Here is a 12676-nt window from a genome sequence, read left to right on the forward strand (position 1 = left end):
AGAGTAAACACTGGGTGAGATGGCAAACACATAAAAATATAAGTAATACAAAACACTGTGAATTAAAAGAAACCAAAGAAATACAAAGCAGTACCAGAAGGCAAATACATGTTGCCGGCAAGTGACCTAAAGACAAACACAAAGATCAAAGAAAACCTTGCAGTGAAATAAGCAGAAATCATCAGGATTATTCCCACTCAAGGAAATGTGTGTCAAATGAAAATAAGTTAACCTAATCTAGTACCAAAAGGCAATAAAGATAATTTCAAATAATACCATTCAAGAATCAAAACAAAATTAGATGACATTTAAATAAAAGCCTCCTTTATTGAAGCAAGGCAACAGAGTAGAGATGGAAAATGCAAGCCCTTTGGTAACGTAATATCTTAGAAAGTAGACCTAAAACTAAAGAAAGCCCAAAATAATCCCATAAGAAAATGAAAATATTCAGCAATCAAAGCAAGATGGGAAAATATCATGAGAAGTGCATAACTACAACAATGATAAAAACGCAAAGGAGAAGGTTGCTATGTTAATGCTCATGAAAACCAAATGTGAGTGATGAAAACATTGTACTTCTGCCTCAAGGAAATGAGCTGATTGTTTAACCCTTTGTCCTAACAACCTAAATTTCCTGTAACTCAGAAAAAGGACCCCAAAACTATAATTCTCATAACTGTCCAGTCATTCAATACACAAAGTAAAGCAGGTCACCTTCAGGACATAAACACATTCTCATACATAGAAAAGAAGAGAAAGAAGAAAACAAGAGTTTATTTCAATTATGGCACTTGGCTTAGGAAATGTAAAACATCTTAGAAAAGCTACTTGTTACAGAAGTGGAATCTGAGCCGGGTAAGATCAGGTGACCTCCTGAGACCCCAGACCGAGGAGTGCAAGAGTGGGATGAAGCCTCCTGCCCCTGCACACCGTTCTGTCCCCCACAGGATAAGCTGCTACCATACAAGCCATCTCGACAGCAGGGAGTCAGCCCAACATGAAAGGTCACATCTCTGGGACATCATACTTTTTATCATATGAAATTCTAATCTAAATGGAAAGAAATCAGTAAAATCTGAAATAAAGAAAAAGATGGCATCTCTAAATAGAAACATTCTCTTTTTTCTCTATCTTACCAATAATAAGCATTGTTCTAAAGTCCCTTCCAATTTTCAGAATAGTATTTAAACAAATGTATGTGTTTTAACTGAGGACACTAAAGGTTTTCATCAAACCGCTGTCATCACCATGAAAGCTACCTCCTTCTACAGACTCACTCAGCACCTCCTGACCAGGGCCCAGCACAGCATGCATTTCAAAGGGGACCCCAAATTTCAAAGCAACCAGGACCTCATGGGTACTACTTCTGGCCTCCCCACCAGAAAAGAAACTATCCTGGGAATGTTTCCACTTTCAGGTCTTTTTTTCTCTCTCAGCTATGCTTTAATGTCATTGAAACATATCAAAACAAAAATGGAAGGCTTTTTTTGAAGGCCTTGCATAACAAAATTTCATATTTTTTTAAAAAACATACATATATTTATATATGCAGTTCTAATTTTTCAGATATTAATATTTTGTACACCTAAAATTAATACAACTTTATATGTCAATTATATCTCAATTGGTTTAAAAAATGGAGTGGAATAAGTGGAAAAAAAGTCATTTGACCATTTCATTTATTCACCAAATATTTGCCGAGTGCTTATTCTAAGATCTAGAGACAGAGTAGTCATAGTAAACAAACCAGCCAATATCCCAGCCCTGGGTTCGATCCCTGGGTTGGGAAGATCCCCTGGAGAAGGAAAAGCTACCCAGTGTTCTGGCCTGGAGAATTTCATGGACTGTATAGTCCATGGGGCCGCAAAGAGTCAGACACAACTGAGCGACTTTCACTTTCACTATGGGCATCTATCCTAGTTAGGAGAGACAGACAAGCACATAAACAAATAAATATATATCTCAGGTGATGTCGAGTGCTATGAATAAAGAGCAAAGAGTAAAGGGCCAGACAGAATGGGAAGCAGTCCTGTTTTGTATCTGGTAGTTAGAGAGGGTCTCTCTGATCAAGTGATCCTGAGCAAAGATATGAAGAAAAATAGGTCTAGACAAGCAAATAGCTCAGGTGCAGTGGGAGGGAGAGTGTTTCAAGCTGGGGGCACATGCAGGTGCAAAGGTGGGTAAAAAGCAGGGAGACTGGGATGGGGAGAGAGGATGAGTGAACCAAGAAAAGCAGGAAATGGTTCAGGGCGGCAGTCAGGGCCCAGGTCGGAAGAGGGCCCTGTAGGCAACAGCAAGGATTTGTGTTTTATTCAGCATGAAATGGTAGCAGAAGAATGATGTGATCTAACTGGTATTAGATTTAGGTGTTTCCTAAAGAGCCTCATCCTTAGAAATCATCCTTAGGAATGCTCAGTGAGCTTGCAATGATTCTTAAAGGCTAAAAACTGCTGAGTTTGACAGTACAGTAATTCATGTCAGTACATGTAACTCATGTCAGAACAGTAACTCATGTCTTGGTGATACAGTTCAAAGCACCCTGAAATGTATGCTTGGAATTCTCAGTGGATGCTGGATCCTAAAATTTGAATGGGTGAAAGCATGTCTGCAAAGCAAAGAATGTGAACAGGAAGAAAAGTATGAAATTCCTGAAGGACCACAGAAAAGCAGGCTCAACAGAGAACAGCTGTTGTCAAAGCTGTTTGATGGATGTTACTTCTATTTGGGGGGAACCTTCAAACACCACCCAAAGGATAACCTTATTAAGCTTGTCGCTGCCGGTGGGGGCCAGATCCTCATTAGAAAGCCCAAGCCAGACAGTGATGTGACTCAAACCATCAATACAGTTGCGTACCATGCCAAACCTGATTCTGATCAGCGCCTCTGCACACCATATACCATTTATGAGGACTTGTCTAATCATCGCCCAGAAAGGGTTTGGCAGGGCAAAGTCTGGATGGCTCCTTCCAGCTGGTTTATAGATTGTGTGATGTCCTTTGAGTTGCTCCCTCTTGACAACTGAACTCGTACAGTGTGATAACCTGTGATTGCACTGTTTTCATCAGTCACATTTTTACAAATAGGTAGACTCATTCATCGGAGAAGGCGATGGCACCCCACTCCAGTACTCTTACCTGGAAAATCCCATGGACAGAGGAGCCTGGTAGGTTGCAGTCCATGGGGTTGCCAAGGGTCGGACTCGACTGAGAAACTCCATTTCCACTTTTCACTTTCATGCATTGGAGAAGGAAATGGCAACCCACTCCAGTGTTCTTGCCTGGAGAATCCCAGGGACAGGGGAGCCTGGTGGGCTGCCATCTATGGGGTCACACAGAGTCGGACACAACTGAAGTTGACTTAGCAGCAAAGAGCCTCTGGCTGCCAGGTGGAGAACAGACCAAGGCAGAGAGAGGGCTGGTGGCTTGGGGTGGTAAGAACAGAAGCTGGAAACTCATCTGGAAACTTCTGTGACGACTGGAGGCAGAGAGGGCAGCAGCTGAAATGGGGGAACGGTGGGGGCCAGGGGTAGAGGTGGGCCATGCAGTCAAATTCTGGATGTGTTCGTCCCAGGCAAGCTGACAAGATCTGCTAATGATCTGGATGTGGATGTGAGTAAAACACAAGTGTGGAGGATGATCCCTAAGGATGTGAAGTTAGTATCTGGAAAGTCGCAGTCGCTACTTAGCAACCCGGGGGCCTGGAAAAGTAGCAGAATGTTGCGGAGAAGGTGAGGAGGCACTTTTGGACTTATTAGGTTAGATATGTCACTGACTGTTTGAATACAGACATAAGGTACCAACGAGTAGAATATGATTTGCTTCACTTAAAATTAGAAGCATATTCTCAGGTATCCCCAAATCTTTTTGAATTAACCTAGATATACTGTGGGTATGCCACTGTGTTAATGTTATAAAAACTTACTGGTATATCTACGGTTTTACTTCATACCTCAATATCAACTTTCCAAAACTGGAAATGTCACCAAACACAAGCCTTTTAACAGGTGACTAAGAATGACAGGTTATAAACACCTCCAAGGAGTCAGCTTTTCTTACAAGGCATTATTTAAGTTATGAAGACACTCCTTCCTGCCAACAATCTTCCTTCTGCCACCTTTCATGGAGTCTGATGTCCCTCCACTTTAAAAAATGTAATTATTCTCTCTTAACCATGTGCTGCTGCTGCTGCTAAGTCACTTCAGTCGTGTCCGACTCTGTGTGACCCCATAGACAGCAGCCCACCAGACTCCCCCGTCCCTTTGTTACTCTTACTCAAATTCCATTATAAATATAATAACATTTATGTATACTTTCTTTCAATGGAGACATTTGTTATTCATTTTGGCAGAGTGTAGGGTCCTCTTGCTAGAAGTAATTAGAAAGTAGTGGGGGCTTGAGAGGAGGAAGAGAAGATAAACCAACAACAGTGGGTTTTTAGATGAGCCAACAGAATCGGAGACAAGTGCCAAACTCCTCCCTGGCACAGACGGAGCTGAGAAACCTGCAGGAGGGGGCTCAAACTCTCCTTCTCCACACAGATGAATCCAAAACCTGATCACGGACACAGGTGATGACTTCCCATTTATCTCCAGTGCAGCCTCTTCCTCTGGACTCTAACTGCCTGCTCAATGCCTCCATTTGAATGTCTCACTGATGCACCACTTCTGTGTTCTGTTCTGTCTCTGAGAAACATTATTTTCCCAAAGCCCATTGGCATAGTTCACTTCCATTTAGCATTCACATCTCAGCTCAAATCTTCCTTCCCTGAGGAAGGCTCCCATGACATCAAGGCCAGATGGAGTACCCCCTTGTGGCCCCCACGTGCTCCCCTCCCAGCACTTACTCTGTTCATAATTATAGATTACTTGGGTAAGTATCTGCTCAATGTCAGGGTCTTCACCAGACTCCAAACCCCTTAGAGCAGATGCATATCTCTGCTGCTCACTGCTATGTACACTGCCAGATCTGAGCTCTTGGCCGATGCACAAAAAGCACTCAAACATTTGGTGATTAAATGAATGAATGCTGTGTTTGTGTGTTCAGACATGAAGTTAAAGGGTCCCTGATGAAGCAGACTCTAAGGTGCATCGCTTTTGTGAGAGACATCAGTTCTACCACGTTGAACTGAGAAAGTTAAATAAGGTTGATGGAAATTTATTCTTGTATTTGCTTTGGGTTTTATTTATGTTACCAGGCATCAATATTATTCTGTACCTATAGAGTCACAGAGGACATGGAAGAGAGAAATCAATAGCCCCAAGCCAAAAAAATAAAGTTACTGAATCCTTTGTTAGATAAGCAGACACTGAAAGAGGAGCTCTCACACCTTTATCTTACCTACAAGAAAAAAGCACTAGTTTATAAACATTAGAAGCATAGAGGAAGGAGACTCTTAAAAACTTTCTACAAAGATCAAGCCAAAAAAAAAGAAAAGTCAAACTCATAGAAACAGATAGCAGAACAGTAGTTGCCAGAGGCTGGGGGAAATAGGTAGAAATTGGTAAAAGCGTACAAATTTTTGCTATACAATGAATAGGGTACAAGAAGCTAAAGAATAACACAGTGACTATAGTTGATAACACTGTGCTATCTGAAATTTGTTAACAGAGTAGAATTTCAGTGCTCTTGCCAAAGGAAAAAAAGAAGATATATTTGTGAGGTAATGGATATGTTAATTAACTAATTGGGGAGAATCCATTCACAACGTATCATATATCAAATCATCATGATATACACTTTAAATATCTTACAATTTTATATGTCAATTATACCTCACTTTATCTGAAATTTAAAAAAGAAACATCTTTCTACCAAGCTAAGGCAAGTCTGAATGTACAATTTAAGATTATTGACTGTAATTGATTTTCTTCTCAAAGGGGTTTTTCCTATAAGTGCAAAAAAAAAACAAAAAAAAAAACAATTACTCAATTGCAAGAGATTTCATAGCTTCATTGGATCCATAGTCACATTGCTTTTCCCAAGATGTTAAACTCCTCCACTTCAAAATCTCCTTCCTTAGGGATTTCAGTGCTATGGCCTTTGGTTGTAATGGAAATTCAGTTTTCCTTTTGTTCTGTGTTCATTCCTCTCCCCTCCCCAAGGCACTAAAATGTAGCTGTCCTTTAATAACAGCTAGAGAAGTTTAACATCCAAAACAATTTCAACGACCGATTTCTAGACCTAAGCCATCAGCTTGGATCCAGAAAACAGAAGAATGTAGAGGACGAGGATAGTAATATAAGATAACAAAGATTATTAACAATCAACAGTATTTTCCATTTTTTAAAAATCTCATATCCCAAGTACATACCCCATTTCTATTTGGCAAGATCTAACTCTGTCTGCAACTGTATATGAATATTTAAACACACAAATTCATAGCACTCTCTTAGCCACTCAAATATAACCATAAGATTGATTTTCCTTAATGGAAATCAGATATGAACTCCACAGAACTCAAGTTTCCACTCTGGCTGTGTATATCCATCACTTACAACTCCTGTGAAACAGATTCGCGTAGCAGATCCCAAGACCCTGTTGTCATTAAAGATCCGTTTTCAGTGAAAACAGTGAGGAAAGATAGGAAAAACAAGCATGCAAAAATGCATATTATTAGTTTTTTTAAAAAAGACTCAACTTTCTAAACATAATTTTAAATGTTAAAATATATCCATGCCATATGTTTGTGCAAAAGTGAAGAATTTGTTATAGACACACTTGTGATACATTAAAAGAGACTTCTGAGAGTGGTTAATGTTTGATACCTCCTTCATCAGATGGTCTTGTTACCTCACTGCAGCATGAAAAGCTACGGTAAATCTCGGATATTTCTGATTTGTCATCTCCCAGACCTGTACCAAAAGTACTGCTCGAGTAAGACCGAGACCGTTGTCTCCTATAAAGATTCGCCTTTTCTATATTGGAGGGAAAATATTCATATTTGTGATTAAGCGACTTGAAGAACAAAGAAACCAAAAAAATTACTTAAAAAATTAACAAGGAAGAAAAATAATCCCTCATTAAATTGCAACCCCAAAGCTCAGGTATTATAAACTCTAGCCATCTATTCCCAAACTTCAGTACATATTATCAACAACACAAATGACTTAATCATCATTCACACTCAATTTGGTCTAAATGTTAAAGGAGAGAGAAGTTGACAAGAACTAAGAAGATACTGGCAAATTAGTAAATTTCTATCAAAAGTTTGGTTATAAATAGTTCTTTTCAAATATCACTAATGATACAGCATTTGTTGCCTTTATTTTTAGAAAATTTGGATAACAATTTGGCTGATTATGTGGATCAAATTACTATATAAATATTAGAATTTCTACTTTGCCTTGGGCTTTCAATTTTGTTAATGTTAACACTTAATCTTGGAGTCACAATAGGGGACAGAGAAGGACCTAAATGATAGATCTATTTATTTTTAAAAAAGTCACATAACTGTCAAATCTTCAGTCTGCTAAATGTGGTCTGAAAGCCTACAAAGATCAACCCTTGCTATTGCTATACCCAAATATCCAAACCATTTGGGTTTTACTTTTAATTATAAACATACAGTTGAAGTTAAAAGTCACATAAACTTCCTATGTAAACTACAAATTTTGCATTTTATAAAAACTCAGAGATAAATTTTAAGGATAGTCGAAAACCTATTTTAAGACATTCACAGTGATATGTAGAAAATCTCTCCTCTGTTTTATATAAAAGTCTTCAAAGAATTCCTTACATTAAAGAACGATATCTTTAAAATGTTGTGCTTTTCATAAAACAAATATTTATGTTAGCAGTTTAGTGCAGTCCAAACAGCTGCATTTCAAAGCCCAGAGAATTTCTAAAATCATATTCACTAATAAAAAGGAAGTGTAAGTAAGCTCTAGACACCTTTAAAATAAACCTAGAACTAATCTAGGATATACGAAAAAGCTCTTTTGTAAGTTTTGTTTTCATAAATGGTTAGTGGCATATTAAATAGCACAGCAACTCTCCTGGGTTTTTGAAGCCCAAACTTAAAAATTCACATTACACAGAAGGCACAATGAACCTGCACAGCTCACAGCAGTTTCACTTTAAGGACAAAAGCCATGTAAATGGGGAGGAACTCAAAACGTAAGCAGTACCAGAAAGCATATGTAGACTTCTAGACTGAATATTGTCTTCCAGGGGATCAATGTCGAAGATGGAGCCAGGATCTGTGCGCCAAACTTTGAGGTCTTTTACCAAAGGAAGAAATCAACAAATCAAGAATGAATTAAAAAATTTAAAAAAAGTCAGCACCCAAGAGAGTCAAACAAAAGTCTGAAAAGGGGCATATGCAAAAAGCAAGCATGTAATATAGGCAAACCCACTGTGCAGCAGACTTCAGAGAAGAACAGAGGGATATTCACACTCTCAGTGTGATTCACACTCACAGGATTTGCTAAAAAACCTTGCGATCAAATGTAAGTTGCATGGTTTATTTGTTGACCTTCCACAGGAAGCCTGTGACTTCTCACACATGCACACCACACCACTCCCCACATCCCCAAACCCTCATCACTCATGCTCTCCACACACTGAAACAGGGAAAATATTGGGTTAAAACTCCTGAGTAAGGACATGCGAGTAATTTATAAGAGGCAACTACAAGGTTTTTGTCTAAGAAAACAAAACAAAAATAAAAAAACTTATCTTCCTACAACAGAAACAAATGTTGAACAAATTGAAAAAAATCAGTATCTTTCCTTTCCTGTCTTAGCTTTTAGTACAAACCTTGCTCACTCTGTCACCATTCACCACTATGTTCCTAAGATTTCCCCTGGATGACAAAAAGAACAGCAGCTTGAGGCTCCTTTCTCTCTGATTTGTGAGACTTTCAGACAGCTCTACTCTCCCAGTTCAGAAATAATATTCAAAAAAAAAAAAAAAAGCTACTCACATTGTGGAAACCATCAGAATCTTTCAGGCATGTCTATTTGATGTCAAAGGACCTATATGGGGTTACTTCTGTTCTGTTACCCATGCAGACGATGTCTACAGTACAATTATTGATCAGTACATAAGCTAAAAGTGAAAGTGAAAGATGCTCAGCTGTGTCCGACTCTTTGTGACCCCATGGCCCGTCCATGGACTTCTCCAGGCAAGAATACTGGAATGGGTAACCTTCTCCAGGGATCTTCCCAACCCAGGCATTGAAATCAGGTATCCTGCATTGCAGGCAGATTCTTTATCATCTGAGCTACCAGGGAAGCCCACGTAAGCTAAAGGGAAACAAAATAATTGCTTAATCTTCATTATCACCTATGTCTGATTTTGGGGCTGCTTCTTTGCGTAGCAAGCAGGAACACTCAAGACCAGAAGGTTATTAAAAACAGAGAATGTCCAACTACAGAATGACTTTGCAATAACACCTGGCAAAGGCCATGAATAATTCCCTCCAACGTGGTGCAAACAACACTTTGCCTTTGGTCCACTTTGGTGGTGCCTGAGCACCACGTCACACATTTGAGGAGGGGTCTGATGAATAAGGAAGCGAATTCCATTAATAAAAACAGGGAAAGCACCATCATTTTGACTGTGCAGACCTGCCAAGCAGGCCAGTCAGCTTACCAACAATGATTCCAGGTCTCCTGTCCATCTCCACGATGTGAGGATGGACACCTTTATAGGCGGCATCGCTGACGACCTGGGTGTTCCTTCTCACTCGCTCTGTCACAGGGTCATCCACAACAGGAGTAAAGCCCCTTCCCTTTGTCTTTTCAAAATCTTCATGATATTTCACCTGAAAGAGGGAAAAACCATAGTAACTCAAACTGAAATTTCCTGAATGCTACACAGCTCACAAAATTTGAGTATAAAGACAGTTACTATACCAGCTGCATCTAGATTATTTTCTACATAAATGTATTTTTTCCAATTATTCCAAAAATAATCTATGAAATTTCAGTTTCCAAGCATCAGAAATCAAGTGCTGACATTTTCACAATGCTTTCCATCATTACAGTTAGCAGCTCTTTTAATATATAAGCTTGTATATAAGTAAGAAGTGTTGAAAGATTCATTTTTCAAATCCTAGTTACTTGCTAAAATGTACTCACTTAGATATAAGTTAATTTCCTATCTCTTAAACTTTAGTATGCAATAAAATGATAAGCTATTTCTATACAATTATTTAAGAAAGCAATATTATTTAAAATTAGATTAAGATAGCAAGTTACACATAACTATATATACAATCTTTGTATATAGTTACAAAAACATATACTTTAAAACACGTGTTTTTTGCATTCTGAAATTAGGTTAGGGTGATGGTTGTTTAACTCTGTAAATTATACTAGAAACCACTTTGTATACTTTAAATGGGTGAGCTTTATGGCATATAAAATATATCTCATGAGATTGTTTTTTAAAAAATACATATTTTCATATTCTTTAAACATGTAAACACACCAAACTCCATCTTAATATTAATTGGAAAAAAAAAGTCGAAGCAAGTATCTTCCATAAAAAGCATTTATAGTAGCAGTCATGTTAGAAATAAAAACACACCCGAAAAAATCAGTGAGAAAAATTATTTTATTAGACTGAATATTTCCCGTACATTTCAGTAAGATTAGAAAGCTCCCCCCAAAGGGTGGGCCCATGGGCCTTTCCATGCTTTGTTAGTTATCCAGATTAATGGTGAACAACGCCATCGGTGCATGGGGCGGTGCCACTCCTTAGTATTAGTCACGGATGGAGGACCTGTTGGACCCTACCATTGAAATATGATTTTGAGCTTCTTTGACATGTCTGAGACCAGGTGTATCTAAAATCAGACTTGGTCTACCTTTCATCTGTTTCTGGTCCTGGGTATATTTTACCTGCAAAGTAAATAACAGAACATACTTCACAAAAAGACAACTATAATTTAAAAATTACGTAAGTTTTTCAAGCTTTCCAAATGAGTGAGGCATATACAACATATTCTGAATTACTTCCCAGGTAACTTATTTAGTGAATTGCATTTCCTTCTAGAATAATGAGCTAAAATTGTATCCTTGATGGTCTCTTTTAAAGGCTACAGCAAAGATGACCTAAATCTCTCTACCAACTGAATACAAATGTATAAGTGACCAACATCCACTAACCATGAGTCTGTAAAAGTGGGAAATACTTTATCCATAGGGAAAATCCAAAACTAAATGGAACCTAAATTTCTTCTTCTGTTTCTCTATTTCTCCATTTTCCGCCATAACACTGTGGAAACATGCATAACAAACATACCTCTATCAACATTTCCTTTTATTTGACCAGAGCAGATGGTAAGACTCATTAAGTATCCATCTTAGGTTCCCTCTAAACAGCCACAGCTTAAAGGTAATTTGTGTTGAATACAGTCAGCATCTCTGGGCAGAAATGCCACTAGAGAGCTGCACAGTTTAAAATCTAAATGCTGAGTCCCAGTCATAAAGCTCTTTCTGACATCTGACTATCAGAACACTGCTTTTTGTGAGGCTGATTCTGTGTAAGATCAGGATATGGATTATTGCGGACATGTGTGCATACATGCACTCAGAACGGAAGCCCTGATATTTCCTGAGAGAAGGCGCATTCCCCAAATAAGACACTGACATGCAACACGGAACTTCAATGAGTAACCAATTTCTGTGTTAAATATATTTAAGGACTGTTTTTTCTCCCTAAGTCCTTACTTTGGAGTAATGATTCATTTCTTATATTGTTTTGCAGAGAGGACTTAACAATCAACATTCAATGGAATACATCTGTAAAATGATAATTGTTTAACTTATACATCAAAGACTACCACTTTCAAAGACACTGGCTAAAATAACATGATTCATTGTTTAAATGAACATAAATTCAGTTTAAAATGAAACTTTAAATATAAGTGTTGGTCACATCTGGAAACATCAGTAGGGTTTCAGGACAATGTAAAGTTAGACAGTGGCGGCTTTCAGATGTCATCTGAAATAACACATGTACTTTCTGCATATCTTACAAAAGCTTCTTGGTCTGCAAATAGATAATAAAGAACAGGTCCTTCATGATAGCCCCAAGTGAATAAAAACAACTTGCCGAACTAATATTTTCTTGATTCTTCTTTACTCTTTCCATTTCAGGAGTTACACTTAGGGCTGTAGCTCTTCCCATCTGAGATTTATAATAAACCTATCATTTTGGAAAACAAAAAACAGAGCACTGTGAATCAATTCAACCAACCAAGAGTCTCAGAGTACTTATTTTAAAGAGCTAAGCAAAGATAGGAAGCTGCGGGGGTGGAAAAAAAAGGAGGCTAGCAGAGGTCTTTGTTGTTGTTTAGTCACTAAGTCATGACTGACACTTTGCGACCCCATGGACTGTAGCTCGCCAGGCTCCTCTGTCCATGGGTTTTTTTTTCCAGGCAAGAATACTGGAGTGGGATGCCATTTCCTTCTTCAGGGGACCTTTCCAGACCATGGATTGAAATGGAGTTTCTTGCATTGGGAGGCAGATTCTTTATCACTGACCCATCAGAGGTCTAAAAATGCTTGTATCTTAAATCATTCTATTTTAATTCATCCTATGGCAGAGAATCTCTGTGAATGTACTCATTATATGGGTGTACCATCAGTAAAGCTATAATAAGCATTTCATCACAAAGGAGTAAGGTAAGAAATATCCTCATGGATGTTACTTTAAGGTACTCTCAC

General features: G+C 38.3%; 1 protein-coding gene and 1 pseudogene across 11 annotated transcripts in view; one reads left to right on the forward strand and one right to left on the reverse strand.

The window, feature by feature from the left end:
• The window catches only part of NEBL (nebulette), a 386786-nt gene that overhangs the window by 24595 nt on the left and 349515 nt on the right, over positions 1-12676 (reverse strand). For 6 of the 11 annotated variants that reach the window (XM_060397270.1, XM_060397271.1, XM_012188294.5 and 3 more), the window contains 5 exons: positions 12063-12155; positions 10742-10846; positions 9594-9765; positions 8126-8218; positions 6764-6913 (listed from right to left, as the gene is read on the reverse strand). In XM_060397270.1, coding sequence (XP_060253253.1) covers positions 6764-6913; positions 8126-8218; positions 9594-9765; positions 10742-10846; positions 12063-12155 — 613 coding nt within the window. The remainder of the gene's footprint in view (positions 1-6763; positions 6914-8125; positions 8219-9593; positions 9766-10741; positions 10847-12062; positions 12156-12676) is intronic. The other 5 variants (XM_012188303.5, XM_060397273.1, XM_042230502.2 and 2 more) reach the window with 3 other exon arrangements.
• LOC114117557 (BRCA1-associated RING domain protein 1-like) lies at positions 2409-5989 on the forward strand (annotated as a pseudogene).

The sequence above is a fragment of the Ovis aries genome, chromosome 13 (genome assembly GCF_016772045.2).
Source record: "Ovis aries strain OAR_USU_Benz2616 breed Rambouillet chromosome 13, ARS-UI_Ramb_v3.0, whole genome shotgun sequence".
NCBI lineage: Eukaryota > Metazoa > Chordata > Mammalia > Artiodactyla > Bovidae > Ovis > Ovis aries.